The sequence below is a fragment of the Hyla sarda genome, chromosome 1 (assembly GCF_029499605.1).
Source record: "Hyla sarda isolate aHylSar1 chromosome 1, aHylSar1.hap1, whole genome shotgun sequence".
Classification (NCBI taxonomy): domain Eukaryota; kingdom Metazoa; phylum Chordata; class Amphibia; order Anura; family Hylidae; genus Hyla; species Hyla sarda.
This window is the reverse complement of record NC_079189.1, coordinates 181,913,038-181,934,092: the sequence shown is the minus strand read 5'-3', so window position 1 is coordinate 181,934,092 and position 21,055 is coordinate 181,913,038. Positions and strand designations below refer to the sequence as shown.

Below are 21,055 nucleotides of genomic sequence, written 5' to 3'. Positions count from 1 at the left end.
TTCATTCCATGACAGCTCTTCACTTGTACCTATTGCTGTCAGCATTCCTTCACAGATGTATTTCTTCCTGTTCAACTGTACTTACCAATAGGTACTGTTTTCTCTCTGTTCTTACTCAGGAGCCCCAATCTACTGTAATCCACAACCCTGCTGATGGAAATAAGGTACTGGGACCGAATCAACTCCATCTTGGTTAACAATATGCATATTCATCACAGACTCTTTTGGACAAGTCTATCCATTGTCTAAGGGAGACATTTACTAAACGTACATGTTTAAAATTTCTCATGGATATTAGTTTAGTGAATACCTCCCATGCATATTCAAATACTCTCGGTTTCCCAGGACATACCTCACACTTAGTGTGCTTTCCGTATCATAACCAGACTTAAAAATAATACTAATTTATCATTTCAGACTTTTTTTTTATTCACTGTTCTTTTTAAGACATCATACCCATCTTTACATTTGTATTTTCTCTTAATTAATTCTTTGCATTTTGCATGCAAAAACCCATTGATAGCACTTTTTCTATTCTTCGTAAAAAGAAATGAGCCAACATTTCTCATCTGCCATGTTGGCCAGCTGTAGAATAAGTAAATAGTTATAACAGATGAGTTAGACTGTCATGTAAAAGTTCAGATTCAGAGAAACCTACAGCGAGTTAATTGATCCAGTTAATAATTGTTTTCATACAGTAATTACTTTTGAGTAAGGAGCCAAGTGTAAGGGCTTAAAATTGCAGGTGTCATGAGCTCTTTGACTCTGCCCAAATTTCTTATAAATTAATAGTGACTTAGTCAGTGAACTGTAGACTGAAATAAAGAATTACATAAATCTACATATTTTGCTATAATGGTAAAAAAAAAAAAAAAGGATGAAATGGACTTAGAGATCATTTGCTTTAGCTTTTCTCTATACATTGCAGACTACATATTGTCTGGCATTTCGATTTCAGCTACTGACAGTGGGAAAACTGTTGTAAAGAATTAGAGGCTAGCCCGTCTAAATCTAAGGGTGAAAAATTGTGTATTAAAATAGCATAGTTTTAGTGAAGATTATCATTTGAAAACCGAACTCAAACTACGTCTTTGAAGGTCTGTTTTTGTTGGGTCTATATTTGAAGAACTGATGGAGTATTTATGGAGTAAAGAAGGTGCCAACAGAATAGTTAACAAATCTAAAGGCTTATTCCGTTTTTGTTTTTATTATTTTTATCTCTTTGAGCCCATGATACAAAGTTATGTTAGTATGTAATGTGCATCTCTTTTTTTTTCCATTTTCGTGCATGGTACCCATACCAGTAAGTGCTGTAGGAGCCAGAGACAATGTCATAGTCACATGGATTCTGTGAAGTGCAGCTATGCTGTGGTGTATTGGATGTATACCCCTGAGACCATATGACCTCAGACATCTTCTCCATCCCACTGTTCATGGAGTTCTGTGCAGCCAGGAGAGTGCACCTACATTGCAAAGGGTGGGCGGATTGCACGGTGGGAGGGATTTACAAGACGTCAAAGGTCACTTGGACTCAGGGAAATAAATACATACATACACTGAAGAGTAGCCGCACTCCCATAGAAACCATGTGACTTCTGAGGTATTGTCTCTGGCTGCATGAAACTCCAGAAATGGTCAGAGAGGAGACTAAATCAAATCCCTTGCACTACAACACTTCCTGGTATGGGCCCCCATGCATGAAAATGGGAAAAAGCGCTATGGTAATAAATCAATGACATGCTAACATGCCATGGCATCATGGGTTCAAATAGAAGGAAAAAGAAAACCAAATAACTTTTTAGAGTCTTTAATATTTGAGATCCACTATTTTAGTCCAGGAAAGAGATGCATTCATATTCTTCTTTTTCCTACAATTGTACGTTCCACAGGGAAGTAAGTTAGACAGCTTAGATAGCCAGTTAATTGTTGATCACACAAAAGTGCCAGCAGTCCAGATTAAAGCGGACCTTTTGCAGAAAACAAGGTTATAAATAGGCCCATGTCTAGGTAGGACTAGTCATCAGGCTTTCATACATGCCTTTTTATCTCCATAGTCTTTTTCATTGCTTAGATATAAGTATTTTTGTTGTTATACAAATGAGCCTCTAAAGCACAGGGGGCATTCTCCAGCATGACAAGAGCCCCTAGGTAAGTCCTGCCCATGTTGTCCTCTACCTAATGGCTGGTCAGTCAAACAGGGTAGGCGGATAAGTGAGCCAGAAGATAATAATAAAGAGTAAATGGGTGGGACTTAACTGGGCTCTTGCCATGCTGTGGTATACCCCCTGGGCTTTTGAGCCTTATTTGCATAATAACAAAAATGCCTATATCTTGGCACTGGAAGGGACTATGGAGAGAAAAAATAGGTATGCCCAGAATCCTGGTGATTAGTCCTGGAGTGCTTATTTCACACCTATGTTTCTCTGCTTATGGGTACATTTTAAGCTCATAGTATATGATTGGTTTTGCTTACAGCTTTACACATTGTTTACCATTATTACAATGTTTACTTTTAATTTTAAAACATTGTAGAAGAAAACAGGCCATAATAACTAAGAATTTGTTCTACAATCTTCTCTATTCTGCTATAATAATTTTATATGCGCTGATACTATAGAGGTTGTGAACACTTGACAATGTTTGCATAAAATTAAACTTTAATATAACTTATCCATCTTATCACAATTCTATCACAAGACACAAAATTAACTGAAGAGTTTAGTTATTTGATCAACTGATCAGGCATTGCAGTTGTTTTAAATAGTTTTAAATTAAAGTTAAAAAGGTTAAATATGTCAACAAAAAATCTAGACGAAGTTGTGCATTATTAGTATCAGAATGTAAAGCAATATACAAAGTTTAATTACGGTATTCATGTTACTAAAGTGCTAGAAGTGCAGTCATGTTGGTTAACAATTTACAGTCAGCTTTTCAAGAACTGATAGTTAAATGATGTTTTTTTTCTTATTGAAGGATCATGGTTAGAAAATGCTGGTTTAAGAATCTGTATAAAAATACTGAACAAATAAACACTTGCTCCAAGAAGTGTAGTTTGTATGTATACTGTTTATACCTCTCAGAAATATCCAATAGCAAATACTTCAGTGAAGTAGACAGACAGCATAAATACAGAAAAAGCATGTTTTGGTGCGTTTTTTTTTTTTTTTATATGGTTCACGTCAAATATCCTGTTTAAACTAATTCTATGCCAGTTGCTATGGATGTGTAGATATTTTTATTCATAGCTGCTCAAAACATGCCAGGTTTGTTAGGTGTGCAATGCTCTCAGGTTATTTGTACACTTTTACAGGTTTTGTAAATAAAAAAAGGATTGGATTCATCTTCAATTGCTGGATAGATCTTGCTCTTCTCAAAAAACTGCCCTAGAAAATGAAGACCAAATGTCGAGGATATTTTGCGTAGATTTACCAGCCCCAAAAACCGCAAGTTTATAGCACCTCAGATTGGAGACCACATAAATACTTAATATACGGTAGATCAAGTACCGGATGCATTTCAACATCATCTGTTCAGAGGAGATGCCAATAATCTGTTATTTCTTATTTGAATTACTTCAAGGAATCCATAGTTGAGGAACAACAATAATAAGAAGAAGAGCGAATGGCTTGGGAAAGGCAAGAGTAGTCCAAAATGCATAATTCCACTTATGTCTAAATTCGAAATTTTTGGTTCCAACCGTGATGTCTGTGAGAGAAGCAGAAAAGGGAGGTGGATGATATAACATATATAAATTTATTTTATTTTTTTTATTTTATTTTTTTCTCTTTATAAATTGGCAACAATTACACCAGTAAAGCATGCCCACATCATCCTCCCTCCTACTCTATGCTTCACGCTGTGAAACACACACACACACATAACTATATATATACAGTGGCCCATCAAGTTACAATATTAACTGGTTCCAGGACGACCATTGTATGTTGAAACCATTGTATGTTGAGACCAAAACTCTATGGAAACCTGGTAATTGGTTCTGAAGCCACCAAAATGTCACCCAGAAATAAGAAAAAGTGAGGATTAAATAAAAATAAGTAAATAACTAAGGCTGGGTTCACACTACATTTTTCCACTACGGTTCCGCATACGTTTCCTATCAAAAACCATATGGGAAAAAGTAAACCGAATGTGTTTTTAAACAGTATACTGTTTTTAAAAGTGCATACTGTTCCGTCCGTTTTTATTTTTTTAAAAAACACGTTTTTGAAAATTCTGTCCATTTTTAATGGGAGGGGTCTTTGGTGGGGACTTTAGGTTGCAAATGCGCATGTGCAAAGAAAAAACGCATAAGGTTTTGCCGTATGGAACCATATACATGTGCGTTTCCCATTGACGTCCATGTTAAAAAAAAAGCTATGCGGTTGCAATACGGTTTTAAAACTCAGTCAAAACCGTGATCAAACACTGTTTGGAGTACTGTTTAAAAACGTATTGCAAGCAAACCGTACGCAACCGTATGCATCAGGGTGCATACGGTTTGCTATGCTTTGTCTATGTATACGGTTTTCAATACCGTTCCATACGTTTTCACTAATGAAAATGTATGCGGGAACCGTAGTTGAAAAGCATAGTGTGAACCCAGCCTAATAGAGAGAAAGCAAATCCTTACATATAAAAGTAAGAAAGAGCTGCTGGGAGCTGTAAATCACTGTCTATGTAGAGGACAGGAGCTTCTTCAGGGTTCCGTACACTACATGCAATCTCCTAAAAAAAAGTAAAATGGAGCTGCCCCCAACTGCAGCAGCTGTCCCTGGCACAGGTAAAGAGTAGTACAGAACATGTAGTACCACCCTGTACTGTAGGGAGGCGCTACCAGACAGGAATTCCGTGCATACACTTCACTAATACAGGGGTTTTACCAGTGAAATGTCCATTCTGATTGGTCAGTTCTTCCAGCCATTAACATGTTTCACAGATCTGGACTGTCCGTAGCATTGTATGTTGAGTCTGGTTTCAAGTTACAATGGTCCAGAAAAGACCATTGTATGTAGAAACTATTGTATGTTGAGGCCATTGTAAGTTGAGGGATCACTATATCTATATATATATATATATAGATAGATAGATATATGTGTGTGTGTTTCACACCGTGAAGCATAGAGTAGGAGGGAGAAGGATGTGGACATGCTTTGTTGGCAATTTATAAAGAAAAAAATTAGGGCACAGTTAACTTACCATGGCTACCACAGCATTCTACAGGGACATGCCATCCAATCTGGTTTGCGCTAATTGTTACCATTATTTGTTTTTCAACAAAACCATGACCTCCAAACACACCTCCAGGCTATTTTGAGGCGTCTCCTCCAAGATGGAAAGTAATGGAGTTCTGTATCAGATGACATGGTCTCCACAATCTCCTGACCTAAACCCAGTTCAAACTGCACACTGTAGGAAAATCAGAAAACAAGTGCTCTGCACTTATGGGAATTCCTTTAAGACTGTTTGGAAAACTATTACAGTTGACTACCTTATGAAGTTAATTGAGATAAGACCAAGAGTGTACAAAAGCTGTCTTTAACCCCTTTAAAGCGCAACTGTCATGAAATTTTAGTGTAATAATAACCTGCACACAGCCTTTGTACTGTGTGCAGGTGTTGTGTACAGCAATTATTTTACTTCATGTTTGCAGGCTTTCGTGATGCTTAAGTGTTTTTTAATCAAAGCCACTGACGGTCGGATAGGCGTGGTGCGAGGTACGCGATGCCCCACCGCAGCCGCCACGCCCACCCACACGCCCACTTTGTATCTCAGTGCTGGGACCGCTGTGTGATTGACACACAGGTCCCAGCGCATGTGCACTTCAACTAATGTAAGCGCGCTACTGCTGCGTGTCATCCAGCAAGCGTTCACTCCCGCGCACTTGGCACCTAGCCCTGCGCAGGCGCACTTAGGAGGGCTGCGGGAGCGAGTGCTTGCTGGATGACACGCAGCAGCGTGCACGTTACATTAGTCGAAGGGCGCATGGGCTGGGACCTGTGTGTCAACCACACAGCGTTCCCAGCACTGAGATGCAAAGTGGGCGGGGCATCGCGTACCTCGTACCACGCCTATCCAACTGTAAGTGGCTTTGATTAAAAGCACTTTTTAGCGTCACGAAAGCCGGCAAATATGAAGTAAAATAATTGCTGTACACAACACCTGCACACAGTACAAAGGCTGGGTGCAGGCTATTACACTAAAATTTCATGACAGTTGCGCTTTAAGGACGGACCCATTTTTTACCTTAATTACCAGGCTCTTTTATTTTTATGTTATTTTTTATTTGACATGTATCTCTAATGGTAATAACCTTAGAATGCTTTTTCTGAGCGGAGCAATTCTGAGATGACATATTGTACTTTATATAAGTAGTGCATTTTTGTTGACAAATTTTTTTGTGAAAAACTCTAAAATATCACGAAAAACTGGAAAATTTCTTGCGTTTAAAAAAAAAATGTATTGTGTACACATAGACAAAAGATCCACTTGGTTTCAGCATCAGTTGTTTGTTTTTCTTTATTAATTTTTTATAGATATATATATATATATATATATATATATATATATATATATATATAATATATATACATACATACATACAAATATCTACTCGTCCGCTTGGGATTCTTTTCCTGGGTGTATAGTGCATGCATCTCACATACATCTTAGTATGTGTTGTTATTGTGTCATAGGATTGGCAAATGGGTTTTTCTTTCCTTAGTTTTTTTGTTGTTTTTTTGTTTATAAAGGCCCGCACTTTCATTTTTTATATTGGGTAATCATGGGAGTGTTAAAATCTTGTTGTGCTTCCTTGGTTGATTTTTTTTTTTTTTCTTTTGCAATCCATTGTTTCAGTTTTTAACATTTTATCAATGCCTTTTTTGTAATCCTTAATACACGTACAGGATAGTTGCTTAATTCTCATAAACAGTCCTTTTGGAATGTTAAAGGGGTATTCCGGTGAAAACCTTTTTTCTTTTAAATCAACTGGTGGCAGAAAGTTAAACATATTTGTAAATTACTTCTATTAAAAAATCTTAATCCTTCCAGTACTTATTAGCTGCTGAATGCTACAGAGGAAATTCCTTTCTTTTTGGAACACTGATGACATCACGAGCACAGTGCTCTCTGCTGACATCTCTGTCCATTTTAGCAACCATGCATAGCAGATGTATGCTAAGGGCAGCATGGTGGCTCAGTGGTTAGCACTGCTGCCTTGCAGTGCTGGGGACTTGGGTTCAAATCCCACTAAGGACAACAATAAATTAAGCGTTATTATTATTATAATAACGTCAGCAGAGAGAACTGTGCTTGTGATGTCATCAGAGAGCATTCCAAAAAGAAAAGAATTTCCTCTGTAGTATTCAGCAGCTAATAAGTACAGGAACGATTAAGATTTTTTAAAAGAAGTAATTTACAAATATGTTTAACTTTCTGCCTCCAGTTGATTTAAAAGAAAAAAGGTTTTCACCGGAGTACCCCTTTAATCCAGGTCAGAAGATGACACCTGGTCATAAGAATGAAACAGTTGGAATGGATTGGCTTTGGTTACTTAGTCATTGTTGGTTTTCTATGAAAAAGATTACTAGAGCTTCATTCTGAAGACCTTAGAAGATAGTAATCTGTATTGTTTAATTTATTAAGAAAGGAGTCCTGGGAGAACTGATCCCTATCCCATATAACATATGTATATAAGCCCATGCCATAGGAACAGATTTGCCTACTTGTATTCACATGATTTTTTGGAAAAATGTTTCCTACATCCCATAGGTAGGAAACCCACTTAGAAGTAGTAATGTAGGATCAGTTCTGTGTAGTTCTGCACATTTTGTAGTCTATTTTATATGGGTTTAGTTTTGGAAGGATTTCATGTACTACTGACCTATGTCTGTTTGCCTTCATCACTGCTGTTCGATATTTCTGAGTGGTTTATTGGAGCACAATAGATATACAATATGTTCTTTATTATCCAAGTCTATACCTAAGTCTATAATTTAAGACACAACAAAACAGGAAATGCTCTGTATATTTATTTTTAACATTAGCCATTACAAATAGCTAAATTTTGTTTCATTTAAACATTAGGTCAGCTTGACCTTTTTAGCGATTTTAACTAGCCTTCTACTGAGATACACTTAAAAGACCGATATCTTGATATCCTTCTGTATAATTTGTTGATGCAAGCTAGCATTTGAAGGTGTTTCAGCACTTTCCATGATTCTAATCTGTGATCCTACCAATACCAGTTCACCTTTTTAGGTGAGGCTGTTATATTTATTAGCAGTGTGCATTTTTTGTCAAACCTATAATTTTGTTTCTATTTATATTAGATCCACAGTTCTAAATTGAAATGGGCACATTATTCTTTCATGTTTGCCCAATGGTTAATCATTAGTAAGGGCCTGTGCACATTACATTTGGCTATCCTATTGAAACTTCCATTTGATTTATTTATTTATTTTAATAGACCCAGCCTGTTGAGAAATGGATGTTCCATGTGGCACTTTGTAGCGCTTACATGAGGCACCTTATTCTGTTGGAGCATCATATTTAAAAAATAAATTCTAAATTATTTCATGACAAAAAAAACTTTGCCTTTGTAGAACAGATTAACAGGCCACATAGCAGTTTAAGTGACACATTATATATTTGTAAAATGTGCATATGCCTGGGCCCCAAAAAATGTAGATTGTTTCCATTTGTATATCTTAGTGAATTCCCAATCCGTAGTCCCGTTGGCCCATTATCTTCCTTGTTCAGGCAGCAGGCTTGGTGCGTGGGTGAAGCTTCAGGAGCATGCTGACATCACCACTGCTGCTTCTTCACTGGGTCCAACTGTGGGCAAGCTTGTGGGCACAGCGGTGATGTCAGTGTTCTCCTGAAGCTCTGACGTACGCCAAGCCTGCCTCCAAAATGAGGAAGATAATGGGACCACGGATCGGGGATAGGCAAGTGTGGTTATCATTAGTGTCACCCACACTACCAGCCTGTACCAACAGGCATGTGCAGGTGACACTGATGACAGTTTCCGTTTCACTTTGCATGCAACAGCCATTAGTTTACTATTCACTACACTGACAACAGTGAATGTTCTTAACCTAGTCACCATACAGCTGAGATAAATAATCGAAAATAATGTGTAAACCTGTTTGTATTCAGAGAGACACTTCTTATTTACTAGATAATTTCCACTGCTCAGCTGTGCAATATAAACTTTCTTAAACTAAATATGATTCCCCAGCTTTTTGCGTTTGAGAACTGCATTGCACTAGGGGACACTTTATTCCTTATCTCATTCATCCACAAATGAGGAAGTCAGAAATTAGTATGCAGCTTCAGTTACAGAAAACCTTGAGGCACAAGAAAAACTGTATGAATATAATTTACTTTTGTACAATGTCTACAACATTCACCACAATAAAAGATTACTCGTGTACAATTTTTTTTAAATCTTTAGCTATCAAATAGGTATTCCTCCTTTTTAATACATAATCTTCAAGTACTAAAATATTTCGCTATGCAAGTGCTTCCAATGTGGTCCTTTAAAAGCATGTTTTTTAGTGTTTGGTTACTTGCATTGTGCCATTTTGAGCTACTGTAAAGGCACAGTGCATTAATGCATGTGTCCTAAAAAGTCCTATATGAACATAGACATATAATGGTATAAGGGCTGGAACCATAACTGTCAAGAAAGCTTCACTGACAGATATAAAGCAGTTTTCCAGGCTTCTATGATTGATGGCCTAAGCTAAGCTGCAGTAATGTGATTTCACCACTACACAATTAACTTTGTAGTGCTGAGGCTGAACAGCAGATAGTCAGGGGTTCCAATTGTCAGCATCCCGCCTATCAGACATTATGGGGGATATTTTTTCAAAGCCTATCCAGAGGAAAAAATGTCCAGTCGCCTATAGCAACCAATCAGATCGCTTCTTTCACATTGGTTGCTATGGGGAACTTTTCCTCTGGACAGGTTTTAATAAATCTCCCCCTATTAGCCAACCCTGAGCAAAGGCCATCAAACATAATTGCCTGGAAAACCCCTTTTAGGGTAAACAGTACACAGCAGCCAGCACTATATTTGTATGCAAAGATGAAGCAAATGAGGATAATTTTTAGGGATTCCAAAGTGCTTTAAACAAATCAATGGGCTGTCTATATAATGCAGTATTGGTGAACAGAGTTAATGAAATTAAGTTTTCTAGCTTGGAGAACCTCTTTAAATAACGTTGGTAAGGTATATCCCTTTTTTTGTTTTGTTTTTGTTTGTTTTTTTGTTTAGGTACACATAATAATGATTGAGAAATTGAAGTCTACATTCAGATTTGTCTTTTATATCAACTTAGGTATAAAAAAAATAAATAAAACATAACTATAAGTAAAATGTAAATAACTCCCCATAAAGTTTAGGACTAATTCTAATTTAGTTGTTGATATCTTTAGTTAGAAGTTTTAGGAATATGGAGGGAGATTTATCAAAACCTGTCCAGGGGAATAGTTGCTGAGTTGCCCATAGCAACCAATCAGATCGCTGCTTTCATTTCTCAGAGACCTTTTCAAAAATGAAAGTAGAGATCTGATTGGTTGCTATGGGTAACTCAGCAACTTTTCCTCTGGTCAGGTTTTGATAAATCTCCCTCATAGTTTTTATTACTTTCTACAGTCTACACACATTGTTGACTTTTATGTTGTGTGTTTGCTTTGTTTGTGTTTTCATTGGGTCATAACCAGGAGCTACTTGCTAATACGGAACTGCCATTTATTATTTTCCTAACACTGCATAAAGATTAAAAAAAAGACCAGTTTGCTTTCTTGACATGTCTGTTATAGTAAATACTTGTGTTACCCACAAAATAAAAAAATTCTATTGTGACATTCCGTAGTTATTCCGCCAGAGTATGTCTAATTTGACAGCTGGGTATTACCTTTTCTTTGTCAATGGGGCAACATTACTAACAACCTGATGGTAAGAGGATATTACCAGGAAGAATATCAAATAGAACAAAAAAAAAGTTCTTTAAAAAAAATAGTATTTCATTGTGTATTTACTAAAAGATATGTCATAAGAGCTAAGACCTTTTTAAAGAGAATCTGTCTGCTCTAAATTATGCTCAAAGCTCTAGTGTTCAAGAGGCTGTGCTGAGCTGCAGCATGCATACCTCCTCCCTCCCTCCCTCCCTTACTTGATTTATGTGCAGGGCCCAGCTTCTAGCACAGAGCCATGTACATTCATCAGTCAAAGCAGATAGGCATGGAGGAGGGAGGAGGCATGCATGTTGCAGTTCACTTGCACTCTGAGCATTATCTGCAGCTAAAAAGTTTTCTTGAAAGTCACCTTAAGTACTTGTTGTGTATTTATGACAGGTATACCCAATGCAGCTAAAAGCATTGAGTGCTTTCAGTTGTGATCAGTGTTTTGAGTCTGAAGATTATAGTTATACAACCACCTATAACTTGTGTATATAGCAGTCCCTTAGCTGTTCATGTGAACAAATAATTTGTAATGAGAATATAATATAGTACATCTATGAGACATCACAACGTCTCATGCAAATGTAAAGTAAGGATGTAGAATTTTGTTCAGCTTTAAGTTGAATTATTACATTTCTTAAGGGATACATTTAGTGCAAGTCCTTTAATATTAAATCTGTTAGGGAACTGTAATGTGTCATACCTTCCTGTCATCTAAAACAATACAATTTTTTTTTTGTACATGCCCACAGATTTATAGGCATGCACAGGTTAGTATTTGATAACTTTTCTGTATGAAGCAGAGCAATGCCTTAAAGGTGTTCTCCGGGATTACAAAGACAAGTGAAGTTGAATTTTACATCTTGATAGTTTGTGTATCAAGTCATATGTTTTAGGCAGAACAGTGTAGTAGATTTACCTGCCATCCTATGCAGAAAGATAAATAACATGAAAATAAATATAATTGTGTACCAAATGCAATCTTTGCTATGCTTTTACATGTAATTACAGTTAACAGGCCGAACATTTGTAGACCTTCAATTAACATATATAGTTAAAATTTAGGCCCACAGTGCAGCTCTTTGGACTGTAGTGAAAAATCTGATGAAATGTAGCTGCAGGGAGGCATAGGGGGACATTTATCAAAGTCAGTGTAGGTGCACTGATGGTATACACAGGTTTTGATGGTGTACGTGCATCAAATTTATTAAAATGTGCAGTGCATGTGATAAGTTTGGTGCCAATACACATTTTTGTGAAATGAACACCACTTTGTATGATTCCTTCGCTACGACTTTGAGACTTATTCACCCGTTGCAACTTCTCCGAGACCTTTTTGACCCGTGCAACTCTTAAAAATGCGGTCTATGGCAAGTTTTGGGCTGGTGTATTTTTGTGGTGTAATTACGGGCTATGCGTCAAATCTGTGACTTTTTGAGGAAAGTTGCAGTTAATGAATCTCTTACAACTGCAAAGTGACAAGTATAAATGTGTACCTTGTCTTTTTAGTCAAAATCACTTTAGCAAAAAGTTACATACTTTTTGCGCAAATGTGACAAATCTGTGACAAATTTGCACTTAAAAGTAGTGTAAAAAGCTTGATAAATGTCCCCCATAGTCTTTTTTTAGTCTCTGTTTACATGGGCCATGGTTTGTATGTTTAGCAGTCAGGTTCTTTTATAGTTGATATGTGATTCTCCTCAATGAGGAGTGGACTGGTCTGACTGGTCCGGTCTCCATGTAAGCAAAGATGTCAAATTTTCTCTCTATAGCCACAATGCTTTAGATCAGTGGTTTGAGCCTAAATCTATACAAGCAAGTTAAGCAGTGCATATCAACTCTTTTAATACTACATAATCCCGGAGAAGTCCTTTTTAAAGGAAATTGTGTGTATCCGAACTGAATTAAAATACAACACACTAAGATTATTGGACAGCATGTCTCCATATGTGTTCAAACACAATCCTTTTTTATCTAGAGTTTTAGTGCAAAACATTCAACAATCTGTTATATTTGTTTCCTGCAACTCATTAGTACCATAGAACATCCATATTTTTCACATCTGAGTATATTTGCAGTTTTTAGATTTTTCCAGTACTCACATTACTGTAATGGTATTTGTAGTTTATGAAGTTTATGTGGAAGAACAGTATATGTTTTATTTTATTTTTTATTTTTTTTTACAAATAGTAATATTGCTCAAAGGAAATGGCTAGATAAATGTCCTTATCAAAATGTTTTCACATTCCATATATGATCAGGTTTTGTTCACATTTTAGATGCAGTTGTGAAGCTAAAACCAGCAGTGGGTTCACAAAAAGAGGAATCTTGTGTTTTTTTTTTTTTTTTTTTTTTTACTTTCTCTTTCCTATTATGATCCATAACTGGACTTAGCTTCTAAATCACAAAACCAGAACGTGCAAGAGCACGCTAATATATACTAAATGGCCACTTTATTAGAGACACCCACTCTTCAAGGATTGGAGCTTCCCTGTATGGAAATTAGACACATGGGAGTACAAATTTAGTATGGGCAAATGGAGTGATCATCGGTGATGAAATAGCTGGGACCGTATTTCAAAAACTAGCAATCTTGTGGTGGTTCATCATACAAAAGTGTAGGTAAATAGCTGTTTTAACCCGTTATAGCCTATTATTAATAATGGCCGTTGTTTTGTGAGGGAAGATAGTAACGGGAGAAATAGTACATGCACTATTTCTCCCATTACTATCTTCCATCACAAAATAACGGCCGTTATTAATAATGGGTTAAAACGGCTTTTAGAAAAATCCCATAGACTATAATGGGATTTTCTAACTGCCGTATTGGATTTTGTAACTGCCATTTTCAGCTGATTTTCAGCTGAACTTCGTACGGATCTTTAAAACTGAGTAATTTTGTAGTGTGAAACAAGCCTTACAGAAACAGAAAGACAAGACTCGGGTGCAGAAAAAGGGCCAAAAATTGAGCAGTATAAAAGCATTGCCTTATCAGAAGAATCCAGATTTGTTTTAAATCATGTTAATCGGAGGGTCAGAAAATGGCGCAAGCATTATAGACCAGTGGAACCTTGCTGGAACCTTAGTTTAGACTGGTGGATGTGGCATAATGGTATGGGGACTGATTTCTTGGCACACCTAGCATCTTCTAACACATGTTGTACGTTTGGACAGTAGGGCTTATGTACGCATTGTGGCCCACAAAGTCAATCCCTAAAGGCAGCAGTTTTTCCTATGGAAAATGGACGCTTTCAGCAGGGCTATGCACAATACCACAAGTGTCATGAATAGGTTTTAGGGAAATGATGGCGTGTTTTTCTTTGGTGTTCACTGTCCCTAGATCTTACTCCAGTAGAGCATATCTGCGATGAGATAGATTGGGTTGTTTAGAACATGTCCTTACCTCCATCTTTTTTGCAGTAATAGCTATCCTGCCTGCATGTACCAAAATTTCTAAAAAATGATTTTCATACCTAGTGAATTCTGTACAATGATGAATTGATGTGCTTTTGAAGGCCAAAGAAGGTCCAGTGTCTTATCAGATGGGTGTCTGTAATAAAACAACCGTGTACGTTAAGGCCAAACTGTTATGCCAGAAAATTGTCTGGTTTTTCCAGATTTCCAAGTCCCTTAAATGCTCATGGAGTTTATCAAGGGAAATTGCCACCTCTGGGTTACATGTTACTTTTTTGGATTATTTCACAAATAACCTATTGGGCCTTATTTGTTATATGGTTAAAGTACACAAAAAGGAAGAACAGGGGCACTTAAGTAAAAGAACATTGATGCTACCAGAAATTCCTTCCTATTTCCGTCTGCCTAAACTAGGCTTTTTGTAAGATCGCTCATGACTTTAATGTTACTTTAGGTTAATAAAAGGTAAACCTCCTGTTGTCTGTCTTGTCCTAAATATTGCAGTGTAACTATTATATGGGAATGTCATGTCTGCCTTGCTCAGGTGCATGCAAAAAATTTATGAAATTGAAAATGGGGAAGCACCCAAGGCAGTGTAATGGTCAGTTTCACTTTAAGGAGACTGAACAAAACCGCTATTGGGGAAGTTCCAAATTGTTTTATATATAGAATCTAGTACTTAATATTGTTTAACCAGTGAAATGAGAATTTGTCTGGTCAATAGTATTATTCTTAACACACAAAGTAATTTTATATAAATGTATTTGTATTGTATCTGTGGCATGGTGTTATTCGCTGTCAGATGATATTATATCACTGGATTTAGTCTTAATATTGTGTTTGTTATTGGGTTTACATTGCTGAGTGTTCTTCATTGCTTTTACAATGTTTGGGTAAATGTTGTCATTATAAAATGTTACAAGGTCCAAGTTCTATGTTTAAGCAGATGTTTCATTGTTGCTGGTATCAACCTGTGATAGCTTGGCACAGCTTTGTTTTAAGTATGTGTACTCTGGAAATAAATGGTTATAAAAGATAACCTGCTGAACCTAAATGTTTGTTGTATGAAGTCTCTTGTGGTGATCCAGAGAGCACTTAAAAAACAACAATTTCTAGTGTACACAACCTGGAGACACAGCTTTGTCTTCTTCATATGTGTCCTGTCATGTTGTCACTATTTGTTTGCTTGTCCACAGGAATCAACAGAGAGCACGAACACCACCATTGAAGATGAAGATGTCAAAGGTAATCTATGAATTGCTTTTATATACTCAACAAGGTGAATGTGAAAAATAATGTAAGTTGTTTAATAGTGTTCATGTAGACCTTATTATGAAGTAGAAGGACATTGTACGGTTACATTGAAAGTGAATCTTGCCAGACTGAACTCGTCCTAGTTCCTCTTAAAGGGGTACTCCCATGGAAAACTTTTTTATTTTTTTTTAAATCAACTGGTGCCAGAAAGTTAAACAGATTTGTAAATTACTTCTATGAAAAAAAACCTTAATCTTTCCAGTACTTTTTAGGGTCTGTATACTACAGAGGAAATTATTTTCTTTTTGAAACACAGAGCTCTCTGCTGACATCATTACCACAGTGCTCTCTGCTGACATCTCTGTCCATTTTAGGAACTGTCTGGAGCAGCATATGTTTGCTATGGGGATTTTCTCCTACTCTGGACAGTTTTTAAAATGGACAGAGATGTCAGCAGAGAGCACTGTGCTCGTGATGTCAGCAGAGAGCTCTGTGTTCCAAAAAGAAAACCATTTCCTCTGTAGTATTCAGCAGCTTATAAGTACTGGAAGGATTAAGATTTTTTTATAGACGTAATTTACAAATCTGTTTAACTTTCTGGCACCAGTTGATTTAAAAAAAAAAAAAAAAAAAGTTTTCCATGGGAGTACCCCTTTAAGCATGTTTGGTCAAGTAGATGGAATGGAAAAACCTCCAGTGAAATGGAGACCCTCCTGCTATGTAAACAAGTTTACTTATCGAGGCTCAGGGCTCTGCCTGTTTGCAGAACGGAAAGTGTACCCTTTATTTGACCAAAAACTAGATCAGGGCCTTGGTGCAGAGCCCAGTGGCAAATACACCTTAGGAATTTCAGGTTGAGCTCAGGTAGGAGTATAGAAGATGATAATTTGAAAATGTGATGGTCATGTATATGCTAACATATGATAGTTAAACTTTACTACTCAGATGTGCTTGAATAATAATGCCCAATGACTTTAAGTATGTTGGAACTGTGGAAGAGCCGATTCACGATGGTGACTCCAATATATCCTGTAATTATACTAGGATTCTAGCCAAACGGTATGCAGGTATTGTCCTGTGCCTGCACACATATTATCATTAACTGCCATGGGTACAGTATATTTTTGCGTTACAGGGGTTATCCAGTGAATTTTAATTTATTTTTTATATATAACTAATGCCTCTTCTTAGCCTTCTCAAGGAACAATCCCCAACTCCCTACCCCCACCTCACTTCACTTCCCAGAGCTACATACGACACATTGCCGCTCAGCCAAACACAGGTCATGTTTTGTCCTTAGCTCCCGGAAGTGAATTGTGGCAGAGACTGGGCACCAGTGCAGGGGGATCGACTGAGGTTTTTTATTTATTTATTTGTTTTAAACACAGCTTGGGCACATTATTTAAAAAAAAAAAAAATGGCTAGATAACCCCTTTAAGTTTAATTGCCAATATAAGATTTCTTCCTCCCTAATATTTGATTTTATTTGGTTACTTCTATAAATCCATATGCCACTTCATGATATTATTAGACAACATCACTTTAGTATGAGGTATAAGTAATGTATAGATCAATTGTACTGTAAATACAAAATACTTTACCCTGGCAAATCGGCTCCTACTTGCATGATTCTCTCATCTTTTCAGGTACTCGTATATCTCTTTGATATTTCTCCATACATTTTTTTTTTGTTTTCTTATTTAGTAGTCATAAAGATAGACAATAAATTGTATTTTCATGGCCATGAGAAACATATGGCAAAGTCATATTTTATATAGTGATTTGACAGTTTACTGGTTTTATATGCATAAAGTTCAACCTTTGTGTAGTGACAAGCTTTACAACTTGCTCCCATGTTTCAAATCCTCTGTTAGGAATATATCAGCAGAAGCACACATCTCTCAAAGGCTGTGTTTACATGGGCAATGTCCGGCAATTGCCCATGGCGGGCAATTTCTGCCCTGACAGTGGAGCGCTGGCAGAACATGCTGCCATGCTGAGTCATATAGGCTGCAATGCATTTTCGTGCGGAGTCCGCAAAAAGAATAGACATGTCTATTCTTTCTGAGGACACATGAATTAGATTTTCTAGGCCAGATGTTTCTGAACAGCGTAGCTGAATCCCATAAAATTCAATGGGCTCTGCTGCTGCGCAATCCATTGTGTGAACATAGTCTAAGTGTGTTACAATGTATCATTTGGAGTTCAGGCTGTTTTGGATTGCCTAGATGGGATACAATTGTATTGACAATTGTATGAACTAAGGCTTGTTCACATTAGTCAGTCCCCGTTAATTCATGCCCATTCTAAAATTCGTTAAAGCCTTTTGCAAACAGCTGTAAATAGATCCCATTGATGTAAATGGGATTTTTTTTTACAGTCCTTTGTCACCCGTTTGCACCCGTGGCATTCGGATATTTTTCCAATTTATTTAATCTGTTATTACTTCTGAGCATGCTTAGTGTGAGCAACCAGGAAGTAGCCAGCCAAAAATAAAAACGCACAATAAAGAATACAAACAGAATAAAAACTGATGCAACAGGATGCCACGTAATGGCCTCCCTTTTCATCAGTTTGTCAGTATGCTCCATTTAGCAGTAATTACGGAAGAATAGCGGGACGGGAGAGAGTGGCCATGTGAACCTAGCCAAAGCTTTAACAGCAATACTAATCTGTTGCCCAGTTTTATTCATAGAAACAGTACATATCAGGTCCTGTGACAGCACCCACTTGTGCCCACGGGACATGAACCACTTGCATCTGTTTGTTTTCCAAATATCAAAAAATTTCAATATTTCAAATATATATATATATATATATATATATATATATATATATATATATATATTAGAACCTGTAAAAATGTTTACTGATTGAGTAAATATCATAATGTTTGATGTCATAGAAAGCCAGTTCAATCACCTTAGTGTTATTTTCAAAGGATTGCACTTGTCTAGGGTTGTCAGAGAGAACGATCATTAATACATAAATTGACTGGAAAATGAATGGAAAAGTAGTCATTTTACCGAATGCGATTTTCTGATAATTTTTTGATGTAGGCATTAATGCTGTTTTAGATGTTAATGATCATGAGTTTCATTAGTGATGACAGATCTAATTGCAGAAGGAAATTAGTCTTGGTCATTAGCAAGAAAACAGGATGAGTAAATTCTACAGTTATGCCACAAGTTTTGTGGCATACCTCAAACAACAACAAAAAAGAAGTTACTATATGTATGTAAAAATTAAAATTTTATAAAATAATCTTATGGCAATTGTCTGGTTTTCCATTCCACTTCTCAGCAATTATATACTATTAATTGTTTTTGACCAAAACGTAATCTGTGAAAACTAGTAATCTAGTACCCTTGATAAAAGAAAAACATTTTCTTTTGATGTGTTTTTATACTTTTAGACAATCCCATTTTATATGTCTATATATGTCCCCTATTTATATATCCAAATCTTATTTAATAACCATTGCTGGGAACCACTGTAAAATATGGCTATCCCGGGATCTGTCTCACCTGTGCATATACAGAACACCCATTAATTTAAATAGACAGCACGTGCTGCTTCATTTCTTCTACTTCATAGTGACAGGAGTAATGGGAGCTGGCGAGCTGTTGTTCCTAGCAATAACAGCTTATTATAGGGATCTGTTATTTGTTAACAGGATCTATATTACTAAATGCTCCTTTAAAGTGCGTGGTTACAGCTTTAAAAGGTATGTCTTAGTACAACAAAACTTTTTTTTTATAAGATGAAGCTAGCCTAGGGACTGATTGCTATGGATAAGGCTACTGTAACCCTCAGCAAAAAGCTGATGTCATCAGGGTATTACTTGATGTATTACATGCCACTTTAATACATTATGCTGTAGGATGTCCAGATGGCTTAGTAGGCCATATGAAAAGGGCAAAAACAAAGTTCCATCTGATAACCACACTTTAAGACTACGTTGACTACAAAATACCCAAAACCAAAAAAATGCTGATTTAAATATTTAATTGTATACATTAAATTTTCCATTAAAAAGGTTCTTATAGTTATGTGCTTTTGTTGTACACTCACTATGGAGTGCAGTGATTTTTTTTTTCTCCTGTTATGTGGGTAATTTTCTAAATGAAACAAGAATGAGAAAAATATCAATAAATAAATGTAAAATCATATAAAATGTGTCAAAAACCAACAAAAAGCAATACCCATTTCTTCTGTATTATAGTCAGTTGAAAAAAAATCAACACTTTTTGCATTTTTCATTTGTTCAACTTGTGTCTTTATCGTGGAGAAACATTCATTAAAGATAGCTGAGACATCTGAGCAGATTGTATATACCTTCATCAGCTCACATAATCTTTCTATGTGGATATCCTGTTTTCTGTTTATCATGTTTCAAACCTTTTTGTGTTGCCCTTTATATTGTTTCTTTTTTTGTTTGTTTTCTTCATTCTTGCATGCCCAAAGTGCAGTCTTCACATTGGAGGGTAGCACAAGGAGCTTCTTTACAGCTCAACAGTCTTCCTGCTGCTGCTCCTCTTCCTCTCTGTCTTCTGTTCCATCTTCCTCTTCATCTTGCTGGTCGCCATCCTTTGAATGCCCCAGTGGTCGTACCTGTTGCCAGTACCTGCTGAAGATTCTGGTTTCACTATACATCTTCACTTTCATTTGTTCATATGTTGTGTTTCTTTCCATCAATTCTGCAGCCAAGTGTACAGAAAACACAAACTCAAAGAGTAATTTGAATAAATCTGATCCTTCTCAGTCCAATCCTTCATTTGCCCAGTGTAAGTCTAGTAGACTATATGGGGGTGCATTTGTGGTTAGGGGCTAAGTATTATCAATATGTATAGATATAGCAACAAAGCATTTGTGTCAAACACTGCATAGAGTTAGCATATTTCTTTAATTAGTTATGACCTGGAGATTACTGTGTCTAATCTATGGTTGCCTGATATAAGATTAAAATTAGTGTATAGTTTGTTGTTTAAAAGAACATTTCTTGATGCTTGTTATACATTACTTATAGCTAAAGATGTGTTAACATTTTGAGTTAAGTAAATGTATTTTTTTATATATATTGATAAAGCCCAATTGTGTAAAGTTGCCATGATAGTTGCTTTATCTCATACTAAAGTTCTTACAACATTTACACTGGAAAATAAAAATCTGTAATTTTTGCTTTTTCACATGACCAGATTCTGTTAGGGACAGTAGCAAGAAGAGATTAGTGTATTTCACAGCCTCATAATAATAATAATAATAATAATTATTATTATTATTATTTATATAGTGCTTTACAATTTTGGGCCACAACATGGGTCACTCGACCAAAAATTTCTAAGGTAATTACACGTGACCCAACAGTTACAAGAAATCCATCTCGGGTAGATTTCTTGTATCTGTCGGGTTGCAG

The 21,055-nt window shown here is 36.4% G+C and overlaps 1 protein-coding gene across 12 annotated transcripts in view; it reads left to right on the top strand.

The window, feature by feature from the left end:
• Window positions 1–21,055, top strand: part of CAMK2D (calcium/calmodulin dependent protein kinase II delta) — a 229,942-nt gene that overhangs the window by 188,141 nt on the left and 20,746 nt on the right. For 4 of the 12 annotated variants that reach the window (XM_056565350.1, XM_056565329.1, XM_056565339.1 and 1 more), the window contains exons 15-17: window positions 120–164; window positions 11,724–11,741; window positions 15,582–15,630. In XM_056565350.1, the coding sequence (XP_056421325.1) occupies window positions 120–164; window positions 11,724–11,741; window positions 15,582–15,630 (112 nt within the window). The remainder of the gene's footprint in view (window positions 1–119; window positions 165–11,723; window positions 11,742–15,581; window positions 15,631–21,055) is intronic. The other 8 variants (XM_056565369.1, XM_056565378.1, XM_056565361.1 and 5 more) reach the window with 2 other exon arrangements.